The 12,862-nt window shown below is 38.0% G+C and overlaps 1 protein-coding gene across 1 annotated transcript in view; it reads right to left on the reverse strand.

Moving 5' to 3' along the window:
• LOC110295268 (transmembrane protease serine 11B-like protein) overlaps positions 1-11,687 on the reverse strand; it is a 17,352-nt gene extending 5,665 nt beyond the window's left edge. The window contains exons 1-4 of the mRNA XM_021163754.2: positions 11,613-11,687; positions 6,836-6,951; positions 2,478-2,596; positions 2,318-2,385 (exon numbers count right to left, since the gene is read on the reverse strand). Coding sequence (XP_021019413.1) covers positions 2,318-2,385; positions 2,478-2,596; positions 6,836-6,951; positions 11,613-11,620 — 311 coding nt within the window. The 5' untranslated portion in view covers positions 11,621-11,687. The remainder of the gene's footprint in view (positions 1-2,317; positions 2,386-2,477; positions 2,597-6,835; positions 6,952-11,612) is intronic.
• Positions 11,688-12,862: the final 1,175 nt, after the last annotated feature.

Genomic DNA, 12,862 nt, shown 5'->3' on the forward strand with positions numbered 1-12,862 from the left:
CTGTCAGAAACAGAACTAGCCTGACGTACAAAGGAAAGATGATCACCAAAGTACTGAGTGTTATCTCTGCATTCGACAATCACTTGTTGAGTAATTGCTGTAGATGTGCAACTTTGCTGAATTTCACTGAGTGAAGACTAAGTGAAGGCTCAGTTGCTACCTTCTAGGAATTTTCAGACTTTTATGAGAGATAAGGTATGTGTGAAAAGAACTATGACAAATGAGGCAGAGAAAGTAAGACATTTTTTACTAGAGGTATTTGGAGGAGTTACACGTAATTTTTACCTAAAGTGTTAATGAAAATTTCATGTAAACATTAATATACAATGGACATTAAAGTACTTTTATTTATATTTCATCATCAAACTAAAAATTTCAAGCTAAGATTAAGAGAGCTATATCACATAATAGCCATTGGTAATAATATCAATTAGCATTTATTGGTTAGTGCTATGTTACAGATACTTTGTTGTTACATTTATTATTGTATGTTTTATCATCTCTTCTTATCTATAGTAAGAGTTTTGTGATTTGGTTTTATCAACAATGTTATTAACTCAATATCTTAGAGATTACGTAATGCATTCAGGAGTATACCACTACCAAAGTAGGAATTTTACTCAGTGAAGATGATAGACTCTATACTATACTCTGTATTCTTTACATTATATAGTGTTGTCCTATTCCTAGTTACTCAGTATCTAGGAGACTGAACTTAGATGTAGAAAGGCTTTAATGCTAGCCAGTGCACAGCAACAGTGACAAAACATAAAACTGACCTGGAGATAATTTGACTATGATGTATAAGGCAGCCTTGTGTGGCTTGGGAAAAGTAACAAGTTCTAAGAGTCTTCATTTGAAGGCTGCTAGTGGAAGACTCACCTCCAGGCAGTTAGGAGTAGGGACTCAAAGCCCTCGCCCACAGTGACACACTTACTCCAACAAAGCCACACTGACTTCAACAAGGCCACACCTCCAAATAGTACCATTCCCTGAGCCAAGCATATACAAACTATCACACCTCCCAATTTGAGGAATGGGGTTAGACTCCAGAATCCAAGCAAAGCCAGATGCAGTAGTGCACATCTCTAATCATAGTTACTCCTGTGTGAAGATGGGAAAAGAGTAACAAGACTGAACAATGGACGTGTGGGTATTGCTTATGATCCCTGGGGACGGTGTCTGCAAGGAGCCTCAATAATGTATTATAAACTAATAATTCCTATAGCCTACTTAGTTCATGTGAATTTGGTGTGTGTAGAATTACATGCCAAAGAGAAACACGCATCTCCTATGATCTCTTCTTCACTTTGTCTGGAATCTTGCTACCTACAGACACCTGAATTCAATCCATGGGTTAAAAAAAAAAACAGAAACACACACATGTGCACATGCACACTGTGTTCAGACACCTCAGAGAGGTACATAGGTCCTTCAACTTTAGTTCTCCATTTTGCCTAATAGTAAAACTAACCCAAGGTTAATGCTAATGGGAGCCTTAATCTATTCTGAGCTTGTCAATTCTAGGAGTCACGTGAGTCCAGAAAAGGCAGAAGAAAGGTAGACATTGGTGGCATTGATAAAAGTAAAACGTTTGTCTTCATTTGAAATGCGTTTATAAATCTGAGATACACTCGAAAAAGGAAATACGTTTATGTGCAAATATTTTGATGTATATTATCTTCTGATTTTGCATGCAAGTCTATGACAAAGGCAAGAAAGCTGTTGTTACTGATATTTCATAACACAGAGAAAGATCAACTGGTCATGTGACTGTTTTAAGGCTCTGTGACCATTAAATTATAAAATCTAGGCTCATGTTATACTGTCCCTATTCTGAGATTCCCTCTACTATACTTTGCTACTTAATCTCATGTGCAGGGAACACTTCTATTTCTTTTTCATGGTGCATGGAAGCCTTTTGTGGCATCAAAGCCTGGTACATGTGTGATCCTACTCTGTATAGAACAGTTTCAAAAGACTTTCAACTGACTTTCAAGTAGAAAGACAGAAGAAACAGAATCTATATTTTTATACTCATTAATACAACTAACAGAAGATCATCAAATGTTTGACTTGGGAACCGTTGAATGGTTCCCTTAAACCTAATAACTTAACCACATAAGCACAAGTTTTGTTTTGGTGTCATATTGAACAATTAGGCTGACATGTATGATAGTGTCAGTGCTTAGTTATTTTTGGCAATGACTGTGACATATCAGAAGATTCTAGATTCATTCTCCCTGGAGCACTTGAAGAATAATAATATGTATGATGGCTTTATCTCTTTTTCTGATGATTAATGATAGTTACTTACACCAATGTGATGATCTGAGAGTTAATATATTGTTTGTAAATGTTAGAATTCTGAAAGGCATCAACCATCTGTTAAGAGAGAGAACATAGAGTTCAACATCAAATTTCAATAATATATTTATACTTTAAACAGTTAACAAATACAATAAAATCCAGCTTACTTTATTCTCAAGGGCTTTACTGAGGTAGTTACTTTCTAGTGATGTCTCCCTTTCATAATTTCTGTCATATGGAATATTCAGCACTTTAAAACCACCTTGATAGTAGTAGATCTTGTTTTCTGTGAGATAAAAATTATCCAAGCACTATTTAAATTAAATGTACTTCAAAGCAAGACTTGGATTGCATAATAACACAAAGCTCATTAGATATTGATTGCCCCTTATGATTAGTATTTCTTCAACAACTGAGTAAATCATCTTGGAGTTGTAGAAAATAGTTTTAAAACCAATAATAGAAAACACATACTCAGAGAGAGAAAGAGAGAGAATTACAAAGAAGAATAACATATTTTATCTTTGTATGTATGTATGTGCATACACATGATTTGTGTGTCTGATGTACACATGTGCATGTATATTTGTGTGTGAGAGCTGGGATGTGCAAGTGCCACTGCACACGTGTGAAAGTCAGAGGACACCCTCAGGAATAAGTCCTTACCTTCTATGTTACTTGAGAGAAGGTCTCTTTTGTTTGCCTCAGTGTATGTCTGGATAACTGGCCTGTAAGCTTCCAAGGGTTCTCTTATAACAAACAACCTCCCATCTTCACACAGGAGTAACTATGATTAGAGATGTGCACTACTGCATCTGGCTTTGCTTGGATTCTGGAGTCTAACCCCATTCCTCAAATTGGGAGGTGTGATAGTTTGTATATGCTTGGCTCAGGGAATGGTACTATTTGGAGGTGTGGCCTTGTTGAAGTCAGTGTGGCTTTGTTGGAGTAAGTGTGTCACTGTGGGCGAGGGCTTTGAGTCCCTACTCCTAACTGCCTGGAGGTGAGTCTTCCACTAGCAGCCTTCAAATGAAGACTCTTAGAACTCTCTGCAACATCCCTGCTTGGATGCTGCCGTGCTCTTGCCTTGACAATAATGGACTGAACCTCTGAACCTGTAAGCCAACCCCAATTAAATGTTGTCATTATAAGAGTTGCCTTGGTATATAGCATCTGCCTAGAAAACCACCCATTTCATCTAGGTTTTCCAGTTTTGTTGAGTATAGGCTTTTATAGGAGGATCTGATGATTTTTTGAATTTCCTCTTTTTCTGTTGTTATATCTCTCTTTTCATTTCTGATTTTCTTAATTTGGATGCTGCCTCTTGGCCCTTTATTTAGTTTGGCTAGGGATTTATCTATCTTGTTGATTCTTTCAAAGAACCAGCTTTTGGTTTTGCTGATTCTTTGTATTGTTTTCATTAAATTCCAGGAAAAGGACAGCCAGGTCTGTGTTCATTCAGAGATGATGCACCTAACCCTCAAAAACTGGAGGCCCCAGGGAGTCTAGAGGTCAGGTGGGGTGGGGGTGGGGACATCCACATGGAGACAGGTGGCTGGGGAGGAGGTATGGGATTTGTAACAGTCAGACGGTGGATGAAGGGAATAAAATATGGGGTGTAAAGAAAACAATAAAAAAAAAATAAAATAATAATACTATTATATAGGAAAAAAAAAGAGTTCCCTTGGTCATGGTGTTTGATCACAGCAGTAAAAACCAAACTAAGTCAGGAAGCAAATTCCTTACCAACTGAGCAAATCTTCTCAACCTTAAGAACAAGATCTTGAATAAGACAGAAAGAACTGTATACTATAATAACTTCTGCTTGAATAATCAGTTGCCAGACTATAGATTTTTAAAGTTATTATTTGTGGGGAGCGGGTGTGGCGGCAGTCCCAAAGGCGCCAGGGACTGCAGCTAAGTCGTATGACTTGCACCTGACTTCCTCATATAAACCACAAACATCGTGAGAGCTGCGCAGGTGTACCAGGTTACTGGTAAATCCATTTTGGTGGAGATATGCCCCTGCTACCCTGATTAGCTGAAGCTGCGTACCTGGTGAGGTGATGTGGCCTGCTGTGAGTGGATGAGAACTGATAGTATATAAGAGTGAGAGGCCCAGGGCTCGGGGTTCTTTCGCCTACACAGTCAATATGCAGCCCAATAAACGTGTGCAAAAGGATCCTATTGTGGTGTCTTTCTTGCTGGCGAGACGGGCGCTCACAATTATTCATTAAGTATTACTATTAGATGATACTATAGAAAAATCTTAAGAAATATACTAATTTTTCAAGAGAAATATAGTCTCAAAGTAATTAGGTAACTAACCTAATATTATAATCTATTAAGACAGACCAATGATAAAAACTCCATCATCTGAATGCAAGGCATACAGATAATACATTACATTACATTCCTCAACTTTCACAGATACTAATGTTACACACACACACACACACACACACAGTCAAAAGGCATTTGCTGTTGTCAGAAGACAATCCCCAGTAAAAATGACAAAGATGAACAAAATAACTGACAACAAATGTCAGGCTGTAAGGAAAAAGGAACTCCCATCACTGCTGCTGAATGCAACTTGGTACAGTAATTCTGGAGATTGGTTTGGAAAATTCTCAAAAAGGAAATCTACCACATGATCCAGCTTGGGCACTCCAAGGTATATGCCCAAAGGGGTCTATATCCTATTAAACAGACCCATGAAAAGCCATGATCATCAACTATATTCACAGTACCTAGGAAATGGAAACTACCTAAATGCCCTTCAACAGATGAATGGATAATAACAATGTGGAACGTGTGCACACTGGAATACTATTCACGGTGTAAAGAAAAATGAGAGTGTGAGATTTTCAGGTAAAGGAAAAGATTGAGGAAATATTATCCTGTGTGGGGTAACTCAGAAAGAACCAGGAGGACACATGCCACATATTCTCTCTCAACTGATGTCCCTGGCTCCAAATCTTCAGATGCTAGTATACAACACGGAGTAACCTTGGATACCAAACGAGTAGATTGATGACCCCATCAGAGAAGATTCTCTTTTCAGAAAATGAAGACCATCACAGACAACCACATTGGATAAAATAAAGAGATCAAGAGACCACAGAAAACCAACTGGAGTACATAAATCTCTATCACAGCTCTTGCAATCACAGCTCAGAGATGGAAGTCTGCAGTCCTAGCAATGACTCCATACAAGACCTACACAGGTCTACCTGAAATGGGATCTTAGAGCTGAGAGAAGTAGACACATGCCCATATCCCTAACCCAGCAGCTATCTCCATTTGATAACCACTTGCCATTGAAAATTAATTTTCTCCAAGGGAATCCCTCCAGAGAAACAAAACACTCCTAAGGGTTGGTCACATGCCCAGCAGTAAACGGCCAGCACAGAGTGAACTCCATAGCATCTTTGGAAGTTCCTTGCCTTGTGATGTTAATTTGGGGCTTTTTTGAAACCCTAATGACACATTACCATATACATTATGAATTTTTGCTTTGTGTTTTTATGTGATTCCTGTGGGTGTAAATGTCTGTGTCTCTGCATCTATCGAGACTTCTTGTGCTTTTTCTTTGGTCTTTTTCCATTTGCTTATTTGTTTATATTGTACTATTTTTTATTTGTTTTTTTTATTTGTTTTATTTTATTATCCCTTGGATGTCAATTGTTTTCTAATGCAAACAGAATATACGGTATGGAAAATATCTATTTGCAATAAAAGGAAATAAAAAATTAAGTGGCTGCGAAGACAAGACTTGGAAGAATGGCAATGTCCATGGACATATTAACACAAAGACATTTTCATGGGTCTCCACCCCTGGACAAGGCCGCAAACTGATGACACTTGGGATGGGGAGAATTAGCCAATTTCAAGAATAAACCCCTTTATTGCTCATCCAATACACAGTGGAAACCATATACATGTACCACCAACAAAGACACGTTTGGCAGGTTGTTATTTATATACTTTTGGGGGAGGGGGTTGTGTGTGTGCAACAATAACAATCAAAGAAAATGAGGCTATCATAAAAGTGGGAGGCATAGGGAGGGCTGGAGAGAAGCCAGCTGGGACAGGCTGGAGGGAGGAAGAAAATGGGGTAAAGTGATATGGTTTTATTTTAACAAAAAAAGTCCAACATTTTAAATCTATTTAGAAGGATTTCTAAATTGTCTTTCTTATTAATAACTGACTAGCTCAAATGTCAATATCCCTTGAATTCTCGTCTTCACATACAATAACTATAAAACTTTAATTACACAATAACAAAACACGACACAGTAGAATAAGTTCTTTTGCTTGTCTATAAGATATCTGCTCATTTGTGTCTAAATTGATATTCATTCTTTTATTTGTGTGTAGGAGAAGTGCTTCTGTAGTACAACATTGCAGGATCGGGGTCCCCAGTAGTGGGAGATAATCCATATATTGCAATTGCTTCTTTACATCTCACAGAAATTTAAATAAACAGCACAACAAAGACAAATTAAGACAAATGCATACCAACCTACTGCCAGAAAGTGAACTAAGAGTCCAATAATTAGCCCAAGAGCTGCCAGCACTCCAAGCACACTGAGGATGATTAGCCATGGCGGGAAAGATTTGCGGGATGCTATGACTGGTCTGCAAATGGAGGAAATGAAAAATATATCATGAAACATATATTTCTCTGTATTATGTTCCTCTTGCTGCCTATGAAAGCATCACAATTAGGTACAGAAACATTAAAAGACAAAGAAGAATGGGGGCAAGAGGTCAGCAAGATAGCTCAGAGGGTAGAAGTGTTTTCCTGTGGAGCCTCATGACTTGAGTTTTATCTCAGGAGTCCACCCACGTGGTGGAAGGAGAAAGCTGAGTCTTTTGGGCTGTCTTCCAATATGCACTTATATAGCATGGTGCACACACACACAAACACACACAAATGAAATGTAAAAATTTTAAAGAAAATGGAGGAGAAAGATAAAAAGTGATTTTCTTAAATGTTACTTTATGAAAATTTTTCTCTTTTTTCCCATCTCTACACTATAAAAGTATTTTTCCAGAATATGGTTGTTGCTATTATATCTACTATGAGGAAGAACCATTTCTTTCCCATTATCAATGGAAAGAAATAGAGTTTGTGTCCTTCAGGAAAGATGTCAGTCCAGACAGGAAGGGAGAAGAGAAATACCTTAGAAAAATTTTATAGCTAAGACTGTCTAAACACGATTATGCGCCAATACTATTACATCCTAATGCACAATACATGTGAAAATGTCAAGTTCTATCCTGGAAGAGAGCAGTGTCTATCCATCTTATTAGCTTATTGTTGTGGTTGAAGTAAATCTTTTCTATAAAAGGCATGTAACAGTAGATCTACAAGTTAGGTGTGTATTATGTCTCAAGCAACCTATGTGGTTGAAAGCCTTGGACAGAGTTGAGATTAGAATCTACAGGAATTTATTAGGAAAAAAAAGTCGTTCTTACCCTATTATACTCTTGCCTCTTGTCTCCTTACTCCCAATTCCCTTCCCTCCTTTCTCCATGTGGCCATGGCTGGCCCACATTTCTCTACTCTCTCCTTCTCTCTGCTACCCTCTTAACTCCCCTCCAAATGCCCTAAATAAACTCTATTCTATACAAAAAAAAAAAAAAAAGAAAAGAAGACTGGGCAGACAGTTTAGAGAGAAGAAATAACATGTGGTGCTCAAATCATGACTGATGGCTGGCAGTTTAGTTTCTGTGCCACACTGAGTCATGAATCTGACCATGTCAAATCACACAAGGTTCTGAGGACACACCAGTCTCTTCAAATCCACGTCATGGTTACACACTCTGTACTTTTGTCTGATACATTCACCTCATGTTCCCCCAGTGACCTGTCACTCAAACATCATCTTTCCATTCTGGCTCTTTCTCTTCATTAGCATTTTCTATCATGTCCAAACTTTCTATGGTCTCACATTGAGAATATATTTTTTTAATTTTTACATATAATTCCCTTTATCTCTCATCATTAGCATCCTGGAGCCTAGGGCTATTGTTTTTATACTTTGATCATAGTTGGGAACCTAGCATCACAGATATTTGGGAAACAAGTAGATGAATGAAACCAGGCAGACCAACAACCATTATCTTGTGAGATAAAGCTTGCAAAAGGACACAGACCGATTAGGACTTGTATTTTTATCCTCTTAAATTACTCACAGGAGCCAGGCATGGTGGTGCACGCCTTTAATCCCAGCATTCGAGAGGCAGAGGCAGTCGAATTTCTGAGTTCGAGGCCAGCCTGGTCTACAAAGTGAGTTCCAGGACAGCCAGGGCTATACAGAGAAACCAGGTCTCGAGGAAAAAAAAATACTCACAGGAGAGCTTATACTGCTTAGGAAGAAAAACACCAGCAGGCAGCATTCATGACCATAATTGAAAGAAGAAGGAAAATGACAGGTGGGGACATCCAGAGCTGAGACTATTTTATTATAATCCTTGGGAACAGAACAATAGAAACCTGGGTGGTGATATTGAGAAGGGGAAGAAAATGAACTATTTGAGAAAGTTTACAGACCACAAATATTTGCCAGAACTTGGGAACTATATTGATAAAGGGGAGGGATACGTTTTATATGGGAGTGCAAAATGAAACCTACAGGAGATCACTTGAGAATAAATTAAAAAAAACAAAAACAAAAACGTTTTTGAAACCTGGAGTTTGAAGGATTTCTAGATTTCCAGTACATATCAGATATGCCATGCTGATGCTTAACTGAAGAGCCACAACTGTGGCTAAGAACTTAGCAAGCATTGCATGCAGGAAGAATAGAGACTGTAAAACTGGACCAGTGTGTGAGAGGGATTAAAAGGCTTCACCAAATTAGAATTTCTCTTTCTCTTTCTCTTTCTGGGGTAAAATATTTGTTTCCAGCCATAGTGATTGAGTTGTCATAAGCTTTTGATGTGTTTCCTGAATTTTCCATTTTAAAATCTTGGTGGCCCTTTAACGTATACATCTCTCTTTATTTATTTTTTTTTTTTTTGGTTTTTCGAGACAGGGTTTCTCTGTGTAGCCCTGGCTGTCCTGGCACTCACTTTGTAGACCAGGCTGGCCTCGAACTCAGAAATCCGCCTGCCTCTGCCTCCCGAGTGCTGGGATTAAAGGCGCGCCACCACGCCCGGCTGTCTCTCTTTATTTTTTTAAATTTATTTATTTATTCACTTTACATCCCAATATCAGACCCCTTCCTCCCAATACCCCCCTCATACAAAGATCCTCCCCCACAAATCTCTGAGAAGAGGGATTTACGCACATCCCCACACCCCACACCCCACACCCCATAACCCACACCCATGCCACCTTGCTCCAGTTGTTGGGAGACCAGCAATCTTGTCTACTGAGTGACCACTTACCTCAGCTCAAAAGCACTCAGCTCCAGCAAAGTGTCTCTCACTGAAGGGTTCCTAGTCTCAATCCACACCCTCTGTTGGTCTGTCTTCCATGAACTTCTATAAATTATCATCTTTCTACTTCTCTTTTAATTGGGGATTCATGTTTATATCTCTGCTTTCAACTAATTTTGTTTAGAGACTTTTCGTTCAGAAAAGTTTTTGTACAATATAGAGACATTTCAAATTTCTATCTCACTTTGTATAGTCTAATAAAAACACAAAGTATTTACTCTTATTAAACTTTTGCCAAACAAAAATTGTTAGTGTTCATTTAGGCTTTCGTTTGAAGAAAAGGAATTGAAACAGCTGGCTGCTTATTGATCTTTGACGTTACTACAGAACACAGGGTTTTACATTTCACTTCCCACCCACCTTCCATCTAGATAATTTCATGTCACAGTCCAGATTTTTTTCCTGAGTTTTAGTTTTCTTTTGCAAGAACCTAAAAACATTCCAAACTATAATCTAGCATAGATGATTAAATAAATGCTAATGATCACAAGGAAACTTCTCAAGCACAGGAGAAAAATCGTTCCCCTGTTAGCCAGTTCCTGATATCCCCCCCCCCATATATTCTTTAGGAAAATCTCATAAAAGATGCTTCAAGATGATGTTCACAAGACTGCAAACCGGATTTTCTTTCTAGTCTACAGCCTGTCCCGAGTGCTAAGGAAGCATTGAAAATGATAACATTTGGTTTTGCAATCCATCTGATGTTATTTTCACTCCACCAGTCATCATTCAAGCACCTACATGCATCCAAAAGTTCATCAAAGCCTCCTGAAAACCGCCAGTGCAATCAACCACATGTCCTAATCCTTCCTAGCTGAGGAACAGAATGGGCTCAGCGTCTTACTCTGAGAAGCTGATTCCAGAATCAGGGCTTGAGCCCTGACTAGGCAACTCAAATTATTTGAAACTGTAGCTCAATCCTTTTACCTTTCTCTCAACCTAAGACCTCACACAAGTGTAAACTAATAATGGAGAAAGATAACAATGCGAAATGCTCCACAGATATAATCGATCATGCACCAGAACATAGGTAATAACCATTTACAGATATCAAACAAACAAAATTCCAGTAATACAGGACTTTTTAAACTTAAATTTGCCTGCCTAATGGATCTTTTAGTTTGCATCGGAGATGTTGAAAATAAGAAAAATTAAGGCCATAAATAAAATAACATCTTTAATACACAACAAAATCACACAATAAATCTTTAAGTCAAGAAAGATGCTGTTAGTATGTTCTATCACAAATGAGTATATTCATTCCAGTAATACATTTAGAGTAATGCTGGATATTATCAATATAGATGTGTCTTGTGGGCTCTCGTTAACCTAAATATATAGATATAATAATATATATTTATAACAATATTTATGTAAGATACACATTTACATCTTTATAGATAACACCTATGGAGTAGTAATACTGTGCAATCTAAGATAATATTTTCAGTTCATGGTAGAAAGCCTGAACTTTTAAACAAATACAGAGACCACTATCATTATCCTTCCTAAGCACCATTTCGTATTTAACTCACAAGGAAATAAAATGTCTCTGCTATTGCCTCTCTCTAATAGACAACAGTTACACGGTTGTCACATTTTTCATCCACTCGGTATTAAGTTACACGCCCCTTTTTTGAAGCACCCCTCAAACTGGGGCTTAACACCTGATATTGCAAACACAAATGTGTCTTTGCGACAATGTGTCTCCATGCTGAAGTTCCAAAGGGCTGTGAAATCACTACATTTACCACCTAGACACAGTTATTTTTGCCACAGTCCTTAAAATGAGACTCAAATGGAGGAGACAGTGAAATTCTATTTTGTCAGAAGGTTAGACAGGCACTTACCTGTACATAACGTGCTGATACACTGGTGGCTGATATTAATGCAGAGGGAACTTCTGAACTCCTTACGTGTTGATAGTGGTTCTCGGGTAAATGTGCTAGCTACAAGGATATTTGCGATTTTAAGGGCTGGTACAACAGCAGAAAGACATTTAAAAAAAAAAAACTTGTTTAACAGGTGTGGTAACAACTGAGGATCTGTAGCTTAGAGGAAATAACAAAGTTTGTCTTTGAATTGAAAATCTAGAATACAAACAATGGGTATAACTTGGTCATCAGAAAGACCCACCCACAACTACTGCCACACTAAAGTGAATCAGTGCTCTGACTCAGGAGCTACCCATCCTCTCAGCACAGAGACTCTCCCTGGAGAAACTAACACGCATCTGACAAGTTACTTAACTGCTAAGTTGTGTCTTTTAGGATAAACAAACTTATGAGAGCCTAAGTCATTTGAAATGTGCTTAACTTAGAGTCCCATGGGAATCAGCGAACGCTGTTATAGGGGTGAAATTACAGGTGAAAAGTAGGGTTTAGAAAAACAAAATACTTTGCTTTGATGGTTCTTTGTATATAAAATGGAATGAACTAACTAAGCAGCTAAGAGATCTTTTACCAAACAAAGGCATATTAGGTTTTTGAGTGACACACTAAGTTCTTATAAAAACAGAGCTCAGGGAGCCATTTATGTATTTGTAATACAACTACCTTGGTGCTTGTGACTATTTTTGATGTCTTGAAGAACACATTTCTCTATGTTCTCATAAAGTTAGTATGTTACATACTTCCTGGGGTTTCATATTTTTTCCAGAAATAGTGATATACCCTTATACACTAACGGGAAGGACCAACAAATATAGAGTAATGAATGTATACATGAATAACAGATTTAACAGTGCTAGAAAGGAAATAAAGCCAGATAGTTGAGTAAAAAATGGAAAATGAGGTGGGTAGGGTGGCTAGCTATAGAGTAGTCAGATGAACCTAGAAGATCAAGCTTTGAGCAAAGACCAGAATAATGATGTAACTGCTGTGGTTTGTTGTACTATCACTTATATGTGACACTTTCATTTTTTAAAAAAAAATTAATGGCTGAGACAATAACCTAAGTGACAATGTGCTTGTCATACAAGCATTAGAATCTGAGGTGGGGCCTCCAGAACACACATAAAATTCAGACACAGCAGCATGCTTGTGACCTCAACATTAGTAGGGTGGGAATAAGTGGGTCTGTGGAGTCTCTGGCCTGCGAA

Source organism: Mus caroli, unplaced genomic scaffold (assembly GCF_978045245.1).
Source record: "Mus caroli unplaced genomic scaffold, Mus_caroli_1 scaffold_4, whole genome shotgun sequence".
Lineage (NCBI taxonomy): Eukaryota > Metazoa > Chordata > Mammalia > Rodentia > Muridae > Mus > Mus caroli.